This window comes from Cibotium barometz, chromosome 1 (genome assembly GCF_041138505.1).
Source record: "Cibotium barometz isolate CiBa-2024 chromosome 1, ASM4113850v1, whole genome shotgun sequence".
NCBI classification, from domain to species: Eukaryota; Viridiplantae; Streptophyta; class Polypodiopsida; order Cyatheales; family Cibotiaceae; genus Cibotium; species Cibotium barometz.
The window spans coordinates 20084989-20105313 of record NC_141046.1 but is presented as its reverse complement, the minus strand read 5'-3'; the positions used below and the strand labels follow the sequence as shown (position 1 = coordinate 20105313).

General features: G+C 42.9%; 1 protein-coding gene across 10 annotated transcripts in view; it reads left to right on the top strand.

Annotated features, from left to right (window-relative positions):
* The first annotated feature begins 2897 nt into the window (after positions 1-2897).
* Positions 2898-20325, top strand: part of LOC147641705 (uncharacterized) — a 23492-nt gene continuing 6064 nt past the window's right edge. Inside the window, exons 1-9 of one of the 10 annotated variants that reach the window (XM_086798695.1) lie at positions 2898-3233; positions 4890-5317; positions 5427-5494; positions 5574-5768; positions 8998-9048; positions 9355-9415; positions 9508-9573; positions 9665-9870; positions 13125-15152. In XM_086798695.1, the coding sequence (XP_086654821.1) occupies positions 5107-5317; positions 5427-5494; positions 5574-5768; positions 8998-9048; positions 9355-9414 (585 nt within the window). In that variant the 5' untranslated portion in view covers positions 2898-3233; positions 4890-5106 and the 3' untranslated portion in view covers position 9415; positions 9508-9573; positions 9665-9870; positions 13125-15152. Of the gene's footprint in view, positions 3234-4889; positions 5318-5426; positions 5495-5573; positions 9049-9354; positions 9416-9507; positions 9574-9664; positions 9929-13124; positions 15153-20325 lie in introns of those variants that run through there. The other 9 variants (XM_086798720.1, XM_086798703.1, XM_086798729.1 and 6 more) reach the window with 9 other exon arrangements.

Genomic DNA, 20325 nt, shown 5'->3' with positions numbered 1-20325 from the left:
GGTTTCTCGCACTGATTTCCCTCACAGCAGAAAGACAAGACAATAGTCTGTGGTAACATACCAGTCAGGCAATGCCGTGGGAGACGTATAGTCACCCAACAGAGTTTTCGGGTACAAACACCAACTCCCATATGGTCAAGGAGTCACGTTAAACGTGACTCTATTGAGCAACCCTTCACTCGCACTCTCTCTCTCTCTCTCTCTCTCTCTCTCTCTCTGCAACACTCCACTAACATCTCCCTCACTTTCTCATGAACAGATAACATATTTAGTAGAACAGTGACATTGTGGACTTAGACATAGAGAGCAACTCGAAATAACAATGAAATGGCAAGCTTGCTCTTAGTTATATTCCAGAAACATGATAGATCAATATAGAACAGTTGCCCAATTGTGCTAACATTCCCTGAGTACAAACACACTCTCTAGCTTCATGACACAACTATCAACTAACAGTTAAGACCATACAACAATAGCACTCTTCATAGATTCCATCTACATGAGCATCTAGCTCTATGCCTGCCTAATATTGAGTTACCCTTTTGTCACCATCTGTAGTGACCGGGTGGCCTTTTACGCCACTGAGTCTTCTTATTCTTGGTAACGGATCTTTGGTGGTTACAGTTCTCCACCTTTATACGTGTGATACCAAGGTGGTGCTCACGACATGGGGAGTGGGTTGCTGACACTTTCTGCTACCACTGGGCTGTAGGGCGCAATAGGAGCGTACGTCCGTACGCTTAAGAGTGAACAACTGTGGCTTTAAGTGTGAACGACCATGGGCTTTAGGTTAGATTTATTTTTTTTGGGAAGAAAAGGTTTTTTTTCTTGGTTATGTGCGTACACCACACAATTTTGAATTTGGGTTGGGTGGAGATTTGAATTGTTAAGTGGGAGATAACTAAGATTCCCTCTTAATGACAAGTAGGTGGGAAGAGGCTAAAGTTAGAGGTGAACTCTACATTAGTGGTTTTCAACTAATCTAGAGACACTCTAACTTACCTAAAAATTAATCTTTCTTAATCCCAATCTTAATCATCCTTGAACCCTCTTCTTTGCTCTCTAATTACTCCCTAATGGTGGTGAGGAGTTTTGAGATAGGGATTTGATAGGTGGATTATCAATGTTAAGGCTAATCCGATGATGCGATTATCCCCAATTAATTTTTCTAATTAAGTCTCTAATTAACTCGCTCAAAAGAGAAAAAAAATAAGCAAATGAGACCTAATTAGTGCTAATTCTCAGTAATTATGACCTAATGGAGTGGTCTAAGAATGGATTTAGGTTAAGGTAAGTGTTTAGAACACTAATATCTTCTCAGTTAGTCCCATTACAAGCAATTAGGCTCAATTTTTTGATTTTTTACTCTCTTTAAGCTCGCTAATCACACTAACCAATAGATTAGTGATAATTAGTGAAAATTAAAAGATTGTTTATGATATTTGTTTGTGTGTTTTTTGGTTGATTAGGGTTTTGTCTTACATTCCTAAGCTACCTATGTATACAAATCTAACAAAAAACATGATTGAAAGCAAAAAATTAGCAAAAGTACTCTAGGTTTAAGCAAAACACCTCTCTTTTGAGCTCTTTAATCACTCAAATCTCTAATTTTTTGCTTAAACTCTTGCTAATCCTACTCCCAACCACAAGCTATGCACAAAATCTAAACAAAAACAATAAGACAAATCAAACAAACCAAAACCGAATGCCATAGTTACTTACTTGGCACCGGGTAATGGAGACTCCGTCGGATTCGAACAAGAAAAAGTTCGTGGGAGACGATCGTGGTGATAGCCTAATCATTCAAGCAAGAGGGAGAGAAGAAAGCAGGAGGGAAGCAAGAGGGAACGAGCAATTAGCACTAATCACACCCAAACCTAACCCTAAGCACACCACACATGCTAAATTAGAGTTGCAAGAGAGAGAAAGAGAGAGAACACTCCACTTCTATTGCATAAATGGGAGAATGAGTTACAAACAAGAGAAATTGGCTTTTATAGTTCCAAGCCTTTTCCCACTAGGTTGCCCGGGAGTAAGTGACCGAGGTGTCGAAAACATTGTTACAAGGGTTTCCTTTATAGTTTGGCCAACTAACCGAGATCCTCTTGTCCTTCCTCTGAAGCTCAAGACTTGGGAGCGTCTTTAGGGCGTTTCCCAGGATTTCCAATATAGTGCGAGCACCATTACATAAGTGTGTGGACATAGTTGTCACATAGAAATGTGTTAACCATATGTGGTTAACAGAGAGCGAAGCATTGTGATCATTCCTATGTACTGCGATTAGTCTGAGAGAGAGATGGTCGTTTGTAGCTTCAAAAAAAATTATGTGATCTAACGAATCGTGTTGATGATAGTGAGATGCACTGTATGACGAGAGAGAGAGATAGAGAGAACGAAGCATTCGTAGCGTTGAATGGGGTAAGCTTTAACCTTACCCCAGAGCGCTATTAATTAATGGGGCTCGTGAGAGCCCTACAAATTCATTGATTGCGCTTTGGCCCGAATAATCACGAGCCCCGAAAATTAATTAATAACGCTCTAGCCCGAATAATTATTATTTGAAATTGGCAAGCCCACTTGTGTTTCCCTAAAGTTAAGGTAAGCATCCACCTTTTGGATGGGTGCTATCCTATAAATACTTTTGAGTGGCACTCCACTATAGAGGGGTCAAGTTCTAGGGTTCAAGAAAAGATGGGTTAGCTTCATCCTAGAGTCAGCTCAACTTACCTCATTTTGAGAGGAAATGTCTCTTCCAAATTTTCAAAAAATAGTAATAATTATTTGGATCAAAAGTATCTTTTTCTCTTCAACCCATGGTGAGAAGGACTCGTGTTAGGTTCACTCAAAAATGTTTACCACTGGGGTTAGGTTGACCAGGCTGTACCCACACAAATGATGGATGAGAGATTTTGAAATGTGTCACTCGCGAAGGCAACGTGGAAACTAAATGATTAAGCAATCACACACAGGACCGCATCTCAACGCTATCTACGTATGTTTGTCGTATATGTATTCCTTCCAATACTTCTCGCTACGGATACGAGGTAGCTGTTCGAGGGCAACTTATCTCGACCGAGTTTCCATGGCGGGCTTCCAAGCAGCTCCGCATTGCCATGATTGCTCTGCAACGCCATGGCCATGCTGTAAGGACAGAAGAAGAACAGCGCTTTCCATTTCCATTAACAATCCCAGCAGCAGCTCGCCCGGCTTTCAGGCCCCCTCCTCCTCTACATGTTAGTAACATCATCTGTGATTCCCCCCACACTCACAACACCCCCCCCCCCTCCCAACTATATTGCGCTTTTTCTATTTCTTTTGCCCTGTCAAATATTAGAAATGTGTCATCAGAATGCTTATTCCTTGCCTTCCATTTGCAATCTATAGTAGTTCTTTGTCCCTGGTTTTTTCTTGATGCCCTAGAAAACCCTAAATTTTGCATGGATTTGTGGCAGCCCTTTTTAGGTCCCTAGCATAGCCCAAATCTTGTATTGTGTGATGTTGCTGATGGATTTTTAGGAGTTTTCCTTGTGTTTTGGTGCCCTGGCAAATCCTTAATTTTGCATTGTGTGATCTTCATCTTAGATTTTTTTGCGATTACTGCAGTCTTCATCAAACCCTATATTGATCCTAGGGTCGTCTTTTTTCCACTCTTCGGATCTACTAAGCCCTTGGTATGTCTGTTTGCTCCTGCTTTTGATGCTCCCTCAAACTTCAAGAGCTGGTTTTTTTTTTTTTGGGGTGAGTGTGTTGTACTTACATTTTTATTTAGCACCAATGGGTGTAACAAGTAAGTACAATTTAGATAGGTTTTGCTTGGTATTGGTAACCTAAACGGTGTCCTTGATCAATTTGTCATATCTGCTTTTGCCATCATGTTAACCCTGCGATTTCTATTCTTTATTGCCTTGGAGGGATATACATGTTGTATTTTACCTTCTTTTGGCTGCCGTATAACATCCTAGAACATTTATTTGTAGTGTTGCTGATGTGTTTTGGGGTCTTTATACCTCTACCTCTCTCCTTTGTTTTGCTTCCGCATTGTGCAACTTTATCAGTAACCAAAGACTTACACTCAGCCATGCCAAATGCCTTAGAAATTTGTAATGAAGATTTCCTCTTGACTCTTGCCGGACCTCAATCTCCAAACAAAACCAAGGTCTGTCATTTCAAACTCTGAACTCAACATCTCCAATGTCTATTGGATCATCTTTTTATGGTTCCGCGTCATAATGAGGTTGTCCACGTAAAGGACAATGATCATGTACACACCCTACTCAGAGAAAATATTCAAATTTGAATCTGACAGGCTTCTAGAAAGACCAATACTTACAAAGAAAGCACCTCTCATCAGGTACCATGCATGAGGCCCGTGTTTTAGCCCGTACAATGCCTTCCGGAATTTACACACTTTGTTTTATGAACTAGTATCACAAACCCATGGGACACGTATTCAGAAATGCTAACTTCACATCCATTTGGATTCCTGGCCACTTACCATGAGCAGCCAAGTCTAGTACTATATGAATAGTGGTCAATCTAGCTGTGGGGATGAATGTCTCCTAAAAGTTGAGCCCTTCAAGTTGTGCAAAACACTACACCACATAAACCTCCTCCTTGAGATGGCCATTCAGAAATGCTAACTTCACATCAATTTGGATTACCAGCCACTTACCATGAGCGGCAAAGGCTAGTACTGAACAAATAGTAGTCAATCTAGCTATGGGAGCGAATGTCTCCTGAAAGTCAAACCCTTATAACAAGGCTTGTCACACTTTGCCTTTGATTTCTTCTTCTTTGCAATTTCTTCTTTGATTTCTTCTTCTTTGCAATTTCTTCAAATTATGTCTGCTTTTGTGTCCCATTATACCCTACATTTTTTGTTTGTACAGTAATGTTGGATTGGCTATGGTGGTAGCTTCTTGCTTCTTTATCATCTTCATTTGTGGCAAATGCCTTAGAAAATGGCTCCCAAGATGATATCAATGATGCAGCTATATAAAGATTGCAAAGGTCGCTGGCCTTCAGAAATGAGTCCGAGCTCTGAAATCATATACTCACTGGCAAATTTGCAGTTGGCTCCTTAAATTAAAGTATCTTTTATCCAGGATGAAGTTATTATGTGATAGCATACTCGTGCTAGAGGACTTAACTGCAGGAAGATACGAGAGTTTTTGTTCAAGTTTGGGCAGCCTGGGTGCAGCCTTGCTCACACTTTGGCAACCTTGGAGAGAAATGACCAACTGGAGAAGGCTCAGTAGCTGCCTGAAGCAAAGGGGGATGTTCGGGCTGTTGCCGGACAACCTTTCTGCATACCTTTGTATGACCTTTACTTATGGTGGCATCTTCAGGCTAACATTCATTTCTTTTGCTCAATCTTAGCTCTCATGGCTTAGGTGGTATATAAATTTTTGTGTTTACTAATGCAGATGCTTTAATTTCAGATCCTGTGGTAGCAATGCGCCAGTTAAGAGAAAATTCCAAGGCCTATTCAAAGGTGTGAAACGTGTAGATTGAACCAAGTATCTGTGCCTGAGGCTTTTCTAATACCTAATATGGTGATGTGAAGCTTGCAGTTTGCAGCAGAGATGGTTGTATTCATTGGTAGGGAAGCCGAAAACCTTTGCCAGAAGCTTGACATTGCTGCCAGCAATGGTGAGGATGTGGTAATGGAGTCACTGTTTTCTCACTTGACATTGGACATAATTGGCAAGGCTGTGTTTGTAGCATGCAACCAGTATGATCGTGTAACACGCAACAAGGCCTTCTTGGTATCCTTATGTTGGAGTGTGTGTAAGCAATCTACTTTAATCTCTGAACAAGGAGATAGAGTTGTAGAGAAGAGAAGATGGAGAGTCGACACGAGATTGGGTCCAAACTACCCACTTAAGGTCTCCCTCCCGCAAGCAAGAGTATTTGCTTTTATTACTTTGGAGAACTTCTTTACAATCCAGACTTTACCAAGAACTTACTTGATGATGACTGACTGTGGAATACCAAACGCAAGGACGAACTAGACCAAACATCGGCTGAACCATCAAGTGCTCTGTAGACAACTTAGAAGCCAATATGCATACCCAGATCTGCTGAAGGGGTGCGGGCTTTTCTTCCTAAGATTTCCCTAGTAGTTGTTGCATGGTGATGACCTTGTTGGAGTATGTCAGTACAATGACCCATTTTGAGTGAGTCGGTAAAACTCGTCATCAAGAATAGTCATGTATTGAGGTGGGAGGACTCTGGTTTTGAGGTCAGACACAAAGGTGTCCTGTACATAATTCAGTGCCCCTGTGGCCGGATCTACATGAAGACTTGACCAATGCTACCACCAGTTAACCTCCCTAGTGAGATGTGTTGCTACCAGGTGTCCTGTACATAATTCAGTGCCCCTGTGGCCGGATCTACATGAAGACTTGACCAATGCTACCACCAGTTAACCTCCCTAGTGAGATGTGTTGCTACCAGGTGGACTTTGTCTTGAGTATTTGAAATCTTAGGCAATGGAAAATATGCAACAAACCGCTTGTGAATAAATTGAGTAACTGCTGAATGATCACACTTACCATCATACTTACTTACCAAAGTTTGGTTGAGCATCGATGACGGTGGTGGAGGAACTGAGACCAGGTGCCATTTTGGGAGGTGTTGCTATCCGACTAGCCTGTAAGGTTGCTAGTGTGTTTGCTGATGTTGGAGTCGCATGGCTTGCCAATCTAGGTTGTGTTGATACTCTAGAGCCGTGATTTTTGCACGGTGCTAGTAGTCTTCAACCTTGCGTTTGGCTTTCTCAGCCTCCTCAGCTAGTAGCTAGTTCCCGATGTCTTTGTTGCTCCATCAAGAGAAGCATGCATTCAAATTCGGTGGGACCCTACTCTCTAGGCTACTCTTTAGGCTTTTCTATCTCTTTGCTTCTTGAAGTTGCAGCTTTAGCAATCTGTTTTGCTCCATCAGCTCTTGGATGAAATCTTTGTTGCTTTGTGGAAGCATTCTTTCTTCTTTGGTGGTGTCTTCTTGGTTTGTCTCAGTTATTGATATCTATCTAGGATTATACAGTCCCTAGAGTTTTTGATTATGAATCAGGATATGGCTGATGTTATTCTAGGAAAGGAATGATTTTAGAGCCATGATGTCCATGTAGATTGGAGGGTCATACGTCGTGGAAGATTCTCCAATTTGTCTTAAGGGTGATTTTGGGGTCCCATCTACTCTTGTAAATTCAGCAAAGCTTCATGATATAATAGAAAAATTTGAGTACGGCAGAGGAGGACTTAACCTGAGAGAGAGAGGTGTCACGTGCATCCCACACTTACGTGGGCATATCTGAACAGAAGGTGCAGGACTTGGAGTGGAAACTAGTCCCATGTGAGCTCTAGTTCGGGACGAGTCAACCAGGGTTCCACTCTAAGCGTCCAAGGTCAAGTGTACAAGTCCCATACATAGTCTTGGTCAGGTGTGCATTGTCCTGCACATGAAGTAGTGCCAGTTTTGTACTGTGAGTCTCCCTCTGGAATGATGCCATGTGTCCTGAGTGTTTGGTTCGCAACCAGATGCGAGGCATCTATCTAGAAGCATGTAGAAGCATGTAGGAGCAGGGGCAGCCCTTTGGGTTACCCCAAGAAGGGATTTGTATCCTCTGAGTAGGCACGGGGTGGGCCGTAGGCCACCCATAGGGGCGAGGGAGGCCCATGGCCATTGCCCTCCAGCCCATGAAAGGGTCTAGGCCCTTGGTGGCCAACCCTTGGGGCTGGGCAACCTGTCGGCCAGCCCATGTGGGCTTGGCCAACCAGTCGGCCAGTCCAGAGGACTGGACAGCCAGGGCTGTCTGTAGTCAGCCAAGGCATCTTGGCTGCCCAGCAGCCATGTGCAGCCTGGACATCAGGCGGCCAGATCATGGTCAGCAGCATTGTGTGATAGCGCTGCCCAAAAAGGGGGCCATTTTGCAAGTCGTGGGAATATTTGCTGCAGGCCGATCCCTTCTTGAGCAAACCTAGCAGTCTAGAAGGACCTAAAAATAGCATGCGCATAGATCTGAGTCATTCATCTGATCATTCACAAGGGGTTGCTGAATTTGAAAGGCCAGGGCAGCCAAGGGGAGCTCTCAGCCAAGGTGAAGGTGAAAGGTCAAGAACCAGATTTTGTTTACAGATTTGCATCATTCTAATAAAGCTAATACACCATTCGTGGTGGGGGCCCTTGAGAGGGTATTCGGGACCCAATATTGTGTCCAACACCCCCCCCCCCCCCCCCCCCCCTCTCTCTCTCTCTCTCTCTCTCTCTCTCTCTCTCTCTTTTTGGTCTCATAGGTCATTATGGCCTTTTGAAGACGTTAATATAACATTTCATTTCATTTCATTTCTCTCTCTCTCTCTCTCTCTCTTTGCACATCTCTCTCTATGTTGTGCGTTATCTTCGTCATGAAAGATTGCTGAATTCTGTCCATTTGAAGTTACTGATTCTACCCTTTTGTTCATTATTTGTGATTGTTGATTAAGTGGGTTTGTTACAAGTAGTTCATCAATTTTGTCACTTTCACATATCCCTACGTTACACTTGGATGCTTTGGTTTTATGTGGCTCCATGCTAATTCGACTTCACTGTTTGTTCACATCATTCACATTTGTGGTGTTTTGCAACATGGTGATGTTGGGATAGGGTGCTTTCTTGATGGTGGAAATATGGTGGGCGGATACTGGTGGAGAGGCCTTAGCTGTGTACAGGGCTTCCACATATTGAGCTTCTTTACGGTCGTCAATCTCCATTTCATTGAGAAAGTGTTATGTGACTAGCATTCTACATCCACATTACACTATCTTAAGTATATTCTAGCCGCACCTAGCCTGCAAGCTCCCTATACCATTACAATTTGTAAAATAAATAACAAATGGTATGGATGATAATCTAAAATAGAATTGAATGGATTGGAATATTTACAGAAGGATTTTGAATATCATTCGATATTGGAGATCACCCTCGTTTGTTACCCTAAGCAATGTTTCATTACAGAATGGTGATTTGAGAACTCTTGCAATGAGCGTGCTTGGCACTTTGAACTTGGTAAATTTACGTATCCCACGTCTTATCATTCTCTGCTGTGCACAAGTTTGCAATGGGAGGCATTATGCTGGAAATTTCCAACATTAATCACTTCCTCTTGTTTTTTTTAAAACATTTATCTTCTTCTTTTGTCTCATCTTCTTCATTTGTTTGAAACAAAAGATGGAGCTCCTCAATGTGTGTGAAGAATGTCTTGAATTATATTGTTTTTATATATGTATATCACATCTAATGATAACATTGCCAAGGACATAAAGGTTGTATCTTGTCTTGCATCTTACTGAACTAGACTTTATCGCCTTACAGATACTTATCTTTTTTAGGAGGCCCATGCAAATGCATTGGAGACATGTTTGCCTTCTTTGAGGTAAGAAACAAGATATTTAGATTTTTACTGTCTATCAAATTTATGCGAGTGAAGTTATTAAAAAAAGCTCATAGAGATTAGCTGTGTTTCAGAACATTACAGCTGTAGCCATTCTGGTGCGACGCTTTAACTTTCAATTGGCAGTAGGAGCACTATCGGTAAGTAAAATCTTGTCATGCCAGCTGGTGACTGATCATTTGGGAGCCTACATCTTTATGGCTTTCTTCCTTACAAGTGTTTGCTTCACAGGTGGGCATGACAACAGGTGCCAGAATCCACACAACTGTTGGCTTGAACATGACTGTAACAAACAGAATCAAGGCTCCAGTTATAAATGTAACAGGGGAGCCAACACTAACTACCATCGATGAGAACAACTCCATTTAGAGCTGTAGGCCCAATAAGGAGACGATAGCAGTCTTTACAGCTCAGAAAGAGAACCAGGAACTCAAAAAGTAAGCCTTACTAGCAATTCTTTCATATAATTGAGTGGGCATCATTCATTATTGGCAAGGCTATAGCGTTCCTACCGTTTTTCTTTCAATTAAACCTCTCCATTGTCTCTCTTAGTATGTTGTATAGGGTTTTCTCTTTGAATTCCAACCCACAGTTAAACAATTGCACAACACCCAATAAGGCCAACAACACCACCCACTTTTTGATGAATTGTCGCTTGGAACTTGACCATGTGCAAGCTGAGAGCATGTTAGTGCTGGCCATCCTGATTTGTTACTAAACGACGAGCTTGTGTGGCAACTCACATTCAGAGGGACCAACACCTTATATCACAAGGGCAAATCCATGTGAAGTTGATGTATCTTTTAGATGTAGACAGAGACCACCTTTCTTGCAATCCTTCACCTAGTGTTATATATCACTCTCAGGTTAGACTATTAACAAGTAATGAGTGGAAACATAAAACATGGGTTAAATAAAGTTGTGCAGGCTATTGATGGGGTAGTTGGGCTGGAATTTAGTTACAACAATGAAGCAGCCTCAACAAAGTGATTAGCTATCACGGTGTACATTTTTCTCTTCAGTCCAGCTTTCTTCCCTTGATCTTCTGTCATGCCCTCACGGAATATTCCTTGTTGAAAAAATGTGAGCATGTCATAAAGCCAATTCCCTTCATACTGCTGCACTGTTGATGCATACAGCTCTGGATCAATCGAATGGTCTGACGATTCTAAGCATGCTCTTTTACCATTATCCAACTTGCATCTGACTGCTTGGGGTACGCACCAATGTAAAATCAAATTCTTGCAGCATTAGCATCCACCTTGCTAACTTACCTGTCAAATTTGGCTTGCTTACCAAATACAGCATGAAACACAAACTTGTTGCCTAACAGAGTGCCTGAACTTGTTGACTGAACACACTAATCCATGCCAAGAGGCTTAACTATTTTCTGATCCGCATGTGGAGGTTGAATGGCACTGGTTGCCAACTGCTTATGCCCACAACAGTCTAGCTGTACTCTCTGAGATGATGTTCACTTTGGATCCACCATCCAACAGCACCGGGTACCTCCTAGCCTCGGATTGTTATATTGTCACTTGTGGAACTACACTCTTATTGTTCCATTCATTGTTAGTCTTCTTTCTTTAGAAGAAGTCATGTTTTTACCAATGCCATGACTACATTGTCCACCTCTGGGATGTTTTCGACTACTGTATTCTTACATTCCACTGACTGCATATTAGCTTTAATTTTTCATGTTTCAACAGCTTTGCCAAGAGCTGTCTTCTGAGTTTTGGAACTAATGCTAGCAGCTGGCTCAAGGTAATGTTTAGTTTCAGATCCTTCAAGTCACCCCAAAAGTCATACTTTGTTTCTGGTTTTCCAGCTTCCTTACTGCATCTTCGTGCAGTTGCTGACTCTTCCTTGTAGCCCCTGTTGCATCTTTGTGCAGCTACATTTTTTTTTCCTTGCTCTTGCTATCTCTCCGTGTAGCTGCTTCTGAGCTCTCAGGAACATCTTCCGAGTCTTCTAGGCTTGCTGAGATGTCTGGGGTGTCGTCTGCATCCTCCAGATCTACTAGTCCTTCAGCACCCTGCTTTTCAGCTGATCTTGCTGGCTCTTTTCGAATATTTTTGTTCTCCCTTTGTCCATGCCTAGTGCCCTCACCTTGGGTTTGCTTCGCACCCTTGTTGCTGCCTTGTGTTCTGGCTATGCCTAGGGCTGTCCGCACCATCTTCATGTCCTCTGCCTGGATCCTTGCCTGGTCTTTGCAAGAGACTGATTTTCCTTTCTTATTAGTTGGCTTCTTAGGAATTGCCAGCTCCTCTTTCTGTGATCATGTGACTGCCATCACATCAGGCTGTCCTTCCTCCAGCTGCACCATGTTCACTGGTTGCTTGCTGGTCTCTCCAGACTCTCCCAGCTGCTCTTTCAGCTCCTGCTGATGCATCAGGAAGAGGGGATAGTTTGACCTTCTATGTCCTTAACATTTGCAAGAGTAGCGTCTATCCTTGTCCGAAGGACTAGTCCGTCATCTGCCTCCACTTTTTCCGAACTATTGTCTTTGTGGTGGATTACCATTGCCTCTTGCATAATACTGCCTTTGTGGCAAATTATTGTCGCCTCTCGCATAATGCTACCTTTGTGGCAGATCATCGCCTGCTGCTACCTGGTTTACTACTGGGTTTCTGTTTTTGCCATTGTATCTGTACTTCCTCATTGGATGGTTCCATGCAGGACAGATCTGGCACATAGGCTCTATGGTGCACTCTTTCTTAAGGTGCCCTTTTTGCCGCCATTATCTGCAGTACACTCCTTCACGGAATTCTGAACCATCCGAACTCTTGGCAATCTTCTTGGTAGTTTTGGACATGGCTGCTGCAAGGTCCTTCATCTCTTTGAGTAACGCCTTGCCATGTGTGCTCACCACTTGCCCCTTCTAACCCTTCTTCTTTGTCAGGCTGCTCGAATTGGACTCTTCCTCTGAGTTGTCTGCGTTGGACTTCTCGACCTCACTGTTCAAGGACTCTTCAATAACCCCCTTCTTTTTCTTCTGAGCCTTCTTGCCTTATGCAGATTCTTCTCAACCCTCTTGACTGCTTCCACAAGTTCTTCGAATCCCTGATCCGTCACATCAATGACGGCTACAGATGGTTTCATCTTGGCACTCAGTCCCTTAAATCACTCTCCCATCAGGTCCTTGGAGGGCCTGTTGTCCTCATCGAGTCTCTTCCTGAGAGACTTGAATTTGGCCGTGTAAGCCTCTACATCCACATCACCTTGTTTCAGCTCCCTCAAGCCAGCCCGTCGTCTTGACCTTCCTGAACCTTTTCAGAAATGCGTCGGTGAGGGCTTCATAGGTCTGGAAGTGATCATCATATCTGAGGGCTCCATTATCTGCAAACTGATCCTGTTTGAGCTCTTCCAGCCGTAGACCTCTAGTCCTGTTGACCTTCCACGCTTGCTCGTACTTCTTGACATGAATGTCCGGATCATCTGACTTTTTCCCCTTGTAGGTTGGGAATTTCTTGTGGCTGAAATTGTTGGCCATTCTGCATATGAAGTTGTCCAGTTCTTGGTTTGGTTCTTCTTCTTGAAAGAACTCTTGAAAGTTCTGGTTCTCTTGCTCTTGCTCTTGCTCTTGCTGTGTAACTGCTGTTCAAACTGTGACGGTTCTTCCGTGTTCGTCGCCAAATGCTTAGTGACTAGCAGCGTCTGTGCTGATGATTTCTTGGTGCTCTGGCTTCAGGGTCTCTACTGACTGGCTCGACTCTAGCTGCACTGTTGCTCTCTCAACATTAACTCTTCTCCAGTGATGGCATTTTCTGTGGCTGCAGATGGTCCCCAGTAGGATCGCCAAAAGTGTCAAAGGACTAGATGGACACGGCAAGACAGACTGATCAGACGTTGAACCAAATTGAATTGTCTAAATCTGACACACTCACACACATGCGCTCTTACCGAGTTGGAGTCCTGAGAGAAAGAGTAGAGTGAGAAAGTGATAGGACGGACACAGTTGAATTGTATTATGTAAGAAAGTACAAATGGTTGCTGTCCGCCGTGGATGCAGTGCTGCTACTGTATACCATACAAAGTATACACACTCTACTATGCAAGAACTCTAGAACCAGAAGTGTTACTCTATGCGTGAGGGTATATGTCCCCTAGCACAGTCAGCATGGGTGCTTGTACAATTTGCCCTGGCTGTTACAATAAAGAATGTATCTAAAATGATGAAGAGTGAATATGTTACTAGAGTGGCAAGTGGCGCCATGACTCTTTGCGGAGTCAGTTATGGAGCTCGAGGCAGTGTGATTACTCCTCTACTTTCTTGGGATGGAGGTCTATCAGTCTTCTGATGGAGTGTTTCTTAGCCAGTATAGATATTCGTAGTAGCTCTTGGAGACATTCGGGATGACCATGTGCTGTCCAATTTCTTGTCGATGGATCCTAACTACAAGCTCTCCCGTGATGATCCCTCCCCTCTTCGAGATAGTACACAATACCGGAGGCTTGTTGGTTCTCTTATTTATTTGATTTACACCAAGCCCGACATTTCTTATAGTGTCAGTGTTCTCAGTCAGTTTTCTTCCGCTCCTTGACATTCTCATTGGCAGGCTGCTCTGAGGGTTATCCAATGTATATCTGGTACCTTGGACTATGGTCTCTCTTTCAGAGGAGGCACTGAGCTTGTCGGATACTCTGATGCTGATTGGGCAGTTGATCAGGGTACTCGACGATCCATTTCTAGTTATTGCTTCACTCCTGGTTCCAATCTTATTTCCTGGAGATCCAAGAAGCAAAATATAGTTTCATTATCTTCTATTGAGGTTGAGTACCGTGCTTATCTGGATACTTGCTGTGAGCTATCATGGTTGTTCCAGATATTGAGCAATCTTGATGTACTCTTAGATTCTCCGATCCGTATTCTTACAGATAGCCAGCGTGCATAGGCGTTGACTCGAACTTCATCCTTCCATGGCAGGACCAAACATATTGAGGTCCACTTTCACTATGTTCGTGAGCTGGCCGTCGACAACATTACTTTGGAGTATTGTCCTTCTTAGGACAACATTGCTGATCTCTTCACCAAATCTCTTCCTCCATATACTATTGATCAACTCCTTATTCGTATGGGAGTCGGACCCCATCTTTGAGCTAAGAGGAGGTGTTGGACATGCTCCAACTCTCTTTTACTCCATTTTATGCCCCTTTTTATCCATGTATTTATTTGATATTTTTAGAGAAATTTTCATATTTCTTAGACTATTTTAGGCATTTTTATCAGTTGTGGACATTTGTTCTCCAGTGCCGCTGGCCGACATCTCTACATGAGATGTATATAAGCATGGCCATTGTGCCTTTATATTTCATTCAATACATTCAATACTTTTTAGTTCTTGGCTAAGTGTTGGATCTCTCTTGGTTGTATACTCTCTCGTGTGATCTCTATTTGCTTCTGTTTCATATTCACATATTCTCACACATGGTACGAGCCATCTCTTGAACAATCCTATTTTTGTGTTCAACCACACCATTTTGCTATGGAGTGCTAGGTGTGGAGAACTAATGGCCAATACCTCTCTATGAACAAAAGTTGTGGAAGGCTTTGGAGATGAATTCTCCTCACATATTGCTTAGACTATTTTAGGTATTTTTATCAATCGTGGACATTTGTTCTCCAATGCTACTGGTTGATTCCTCTACATGAGATGTATATAAGCATGGCCATTGTGCCTTCATATTTCATTCAATACATTCAATACTTTTCAGTTCTTGGCTAAGTGTTGGATCTCTCTTGGCTGTTTTGTGTGATCTATATTTGCGTCTACTTCATATTCACATTCTCACACATGGTACGTGCCATCTCTTGAACAATCCTATTTTTGTGTTCAACTACACCATTCTGTTATGGAGTGCTAGGTGTGGAGAACTATGGCCAATACCTCTCTATGAACAAAAGTTGTGGAAGACTTTGGAGATGAATTCTCCTCCATTGTCCGAACGGACTTGCGGAATCGTCTGTGTGGTTGCATTCTCGACCAGAGTCCCACTCTTGAAAGTGGGACAAAGTGTGAGATTTTTATGCGAAGAGATACACACCCAAACTTTATGTGAGAAATCATTAATAATAAGCATGAAGTACCTAGCACCACCTTTGGTAGGAGTTTGTTCTTCCTCTTAACCACACCATTTTGCTGAGGTGTGTATGGCATTGTACATTGATGTCTTACGACTTTTTCAGCCATATATATGCATGAAATTCCTTGGACATATACTCCCCCCCTCGATTTGAACAAAGGGTACTAACTCCACATTCATATGCATTTTCAGCCATGGATACAAAGTGCCTAAAGCACATAAAAATCTCCGACTACTTTAATGGATACACTTAGCTACATTTGGAGTAATCATCAATAAAAGTGACGAAGTAGAGATACTTCCCAATAGATGGTGTCCTCATAGGCATAGTTGTCAGGTACGAAAAGTTCGATTCGGTACAGTACGTTCAAATACGGTCTCGGAACACACTGCTAAATTTTAAAAATAAAAATATGGTGGAGGTACGGTTTATTAAAAAATACTTAAAAATATAAATATAGATGCAAAACTTAGAGAAGTTACAAGTTACAAGTTACAACTTATAAGTTATAACTTACCCAAAACATCAAAATTTAGAATGTCGCAACTTGCAAGTTGCATAGAAAATGAAAGTAGACGAATGTACATGTGACATGTCAAAGAGTCATGAATATATATAAAGTCGCAAAAGTCGGCATGCCGCATGGTTAAGTACAAAAATGTGAGTATAAAAATGCAAAAAGCCCATAGAGGACTATAGAGGCTAAAAGCCTATGTCACCATCTATGTCAGGAGTCAAGACTCAGAGCTATTGCTAGGCTCTTCAATATCCTCACTAGAGGAGGACACCTCAGAGCTCCCACCAAAATCCTCATTGCCAAGAATGTTGCCTTATCATCATATTCGGGCTTCCTACTAATATCACCATGAACTGTCGAAGAAGACTCCGCAATGGAAGCATCCTCAACTCTAATCGCTTGGGGAGGTAGAGCTCCGAGAGCCACATCTTACATAGTAGCAATTGGGCGATCAGAGCCTCGAGAGCCAAAGGTAAGAATAGGCCGAACTTGTACTCCACCTCTAGCTCGACGGCCACGACGAGTGCGAGACTCATCTATCAATCTCCTCTAGCTCTTTGTAGAGCTCTGCATATATGGCCTCCTCCTCTCCATTATGCTCCTTGTAGACACCTTTAAGAGTGTCCACCGTCAACTTGAATTCGTCGTCGTTTACTTACAAGTTTTATAATTGATTAGGGGCTAAATAATAAAACATTGAAAGTTATGTAAGTTCCTAACATGTTACATAACAATATACTTGTCTAGGTTGACTCATATCGTGCATTGCACGCACCATGTGCAAGTTATTGTGGCAATAGACTAGTTGCTCTAATTGTCTCGTGCTAAGTCGATTGCGTAACTTCGTGTGTATAAGTGAGTAAGAACTCCAGTTTCTCTCACATGCACCCGAAGAGCAATCTTAACCCACAATAAAAATAAACAATGTTTAAGATTCTAGTATCTACACATAATTTAGTAACTTGGTGGCAAGTGGTTAGTGGTTACCTGCGCTAGAATCCTCAAAGCCACTCTTTGTAGGTGAGGTTGTTGGTAAGCAAATGACTCCTACCAAAAGAGAGACATCATCATAGAATCCCTCCTCCAATATACCGCATTGGCGAATGTGGGGTCCCTCTGATCCTTATAGTTGATGAGCTTCTGTAAGAACTGAAATTGCCCATTCTCATCATCGGGTAATGCTTTCGGTAAGAAAGCATCCCTAGCTAAAAGCAACTCTTAATCAGTGAAAATTGAGAGTGCTTTGTAGGCAGGATGCAACAAAGCAGCAAGGCCATGGATAGGCCTCTTCATCCACTTTCATCTCTTCTCCACGAGTGCCAAGATAGCATTGTGTCGAGGAGTAGCCTCAAGGGAATCACTGTGAATTTTAAAATAAAGGGGAGAATATCTTATATGAGAAAAACGAAAGAACAAGTATTTAGATTCAACATTCTATTTTAGTTTATTACTTATTCTTGAAAAGTTGTATCTTATTTACCTTGTTAGCATATACTCTGGATCAAGCTCATCGAGGACTGTGGTGCTTGTAATCTCGGCAATGGTGTCTCTCTCATAAAGTGAGTGAGGAGCCCCATGGTAGCCCCCTCCATGTCTATCATGCGTAAAACCCTATACAAGGGAGTAACCGCAATGACTAGGGCGCGGATTTGGCGCCAGAACTCCTCTCTCAAGCATAGCCGTTGAATGGCTATTGCCTCATCGACACGCGAAGGCATCTCACCTTGTATCCATTCATGCCACTTCGGTGAAACCACTGTTACTTGGAGCTTAGGCATGACATCCTAAAGGTGCTCTAGAAGAAGCCACATGTAGGCAAAGCGCGTCGAGGATGGCTTCTTCATCTCCAAGTCGCTGTGATGGCGAAAGATAGCAAGGGCCTTGACTTTTTGATTGAAAAAAGTGACAATTTGAGTGGCTTGTGTCACCACACTCTTCACCCACTCTAACTTGCCTATGTCCTCCATAAGCAAGTCAAGGTAGTGAGAGGCACAAGGAGTCCATACTATGGACTTAAACTCCTCCTCAAGCAAGCAGTCCATCTTGTGACAATTGGACGCATTGTCCATAACCACTTGAACCACATTTTCGGGGCCAACCTACAAGGATGATGGATCATGGATGGAATCCTGCATGAAAAAGGAAAAGAAATAAGACTTGAAAGTTGAGTAAAAGGCAAAGGCTAAACTTTCAAGCTTCAGACTCAAAAATTATAGTTGTATCTTACCTCCATTATGGCTTGTCGAATGTGGTGATAGATGACCTCGCCCAAGGTTTTCTTCCCTGCCTTTTTGGCAGCATCCACGGCCCGCAAGAAGTACGTGCCAAGAGGGCAAGATACTAGAATGTTGAGGATGCCCCTCTTCTTTCTATCGGTCCATCTGTCTCGGAGAGGATGGAACACCCATATTTCACCCATCTCGCTCGGATAGGCTTGAGGGTCTTGTTGATTCTTTGCTTTTCTTCATCAAGTGCCTTCGTGCGCATGTCGTTGAAGGTGATACCATGCCAAGGGCCATGGCATGGTTCTACTTCGACAATGGCCCTCACCATCCTTTGCCATTGAGGAGTTTTGAAGACACGAAATGTGAGATTGCACTCAATGATTGTGCGTGTAATCTCCACATTTGTGTCTTGTTGCTTTGCTCGGATCCAAGAGAGAGAGGTCACATTTGCTCCAATGGAGAGTGGCTTGCCTCTTGTGTGGAACCTCAAACTCACTTGGCCTCTTTGATGAGGGGTTGGAGTTGGTGAAGGAGGAGAAGGATGCAAAAGAGGATGTATCCCTTGCCGGCGGGATGACTTCGTCTTGAGCGGCAGCAACGGTGGGGGGGATTCTTCCACTGTCACTTGCTTTGCCAAGCAAGTAGTGCTTCTTCACAATGCCATCGAAAATGTCTTGAGGGATCATCTTGCAAGGTGCAATTTGCCCCTTGGAGAGATGTGCAAGAAGCCTAGTGGCACTACTAGTGTAGGCCTTGCCACAATACTTGCAAGTCCACTTCCATGCACCCGACTGTCCCTCGTTCTTCTCATGGGTAATGGCATGCAAAGTAAATGCTTCATGCTTTTCTCTCATGGTGAAAGAGGAGAGAAGGGTCCCGGGAGAAGGAAAGGGAGAGGTAGGGAGAGGCTTGAGGAAGAGGGAGAAAGAGGGAGAGGGAGGGAGAGGCTTGAGGAAGACTCAAGAGGGAGAGCCTAGAGGCTTGAAAGTTGAGGAAGAGGGAGAGACTTGAGCCTTGCCAAGCCTCAAGGCAAGCAAGCAAGAGCCCCAAAACATGCCCATCAAACGGCTCTCCAAACGGGCAGAAAACGGGCAGAAAAAAAACAGTAACTTTAGGACCGAACCGAACTATACTGTACTGAACCAAACTGAATGAATTGAACTTATCTGACGGTGCGCGAACCGGGTGCAATTATGCTCATAGGACCACATACATCATTATGTATAAGCTATAATTTATTTACAACTCTCACAGATCCATCCTTTGGAAATGATGCCCGATGCATTTTACCAAGAATACCAATTGTTTGAATTAGGGTTAGGGTTGCAACAATGCACACACACAAGATAGAGAAACTTGAGAGTACACAAAACTCACTAGATTAGAATGAACAAATGTGTGCCAAATACAAAAGATAAGTACACATCCCCAAAATAAGTAGATAAGAGGGTGTACATATACACGGAAAAAAAGACCTAGTGAGGGAAAAAGTGCCTCGACGATCCTAAGTGTGTTCACACACATCACTACCATATAATGCTACAACACATCCATGATCAACTTGAATTAGTAAGTGTACAAAATGGGCTTACAGGAATTGTTTGCGTAAATATGGCTACAAGATTAGAAGCAAGGATAAGAATAGTTGCACAATTAGTAAGAGCCTCAATATTGAGAGGAGTAAAAGCTCCATAACGAGTAGAGGCTTTGACTTTAAAAGAAGCAAAAGCCAAGATTCAAACCACTACCATTAAAGCTAAGGATGTGGCTAGATGGGAGAAAAAGTTGGCCAAGAGTAGCCAAATGAAGAGAAAGGTGATGATTGTGTCACCATCTAGAGTAGATCAAGAGAAGAAACCTCCACTTATGTTGTATTGTTGTCATCTTCGCTTTAAGAAGCAAGTGTCACGGGTTCGAGAGATCAGGACCTGGACTTGAGACTACGAGGCGACCCTTCCAACCGTCCGACCGCATGGCTCGGCTACATCGGCTGTCATCGAGCGCGTCATCATGCATTTGACCTTGTGGGGTCTCACCCTACTCATGCCTCGCTGGTCATTGACTC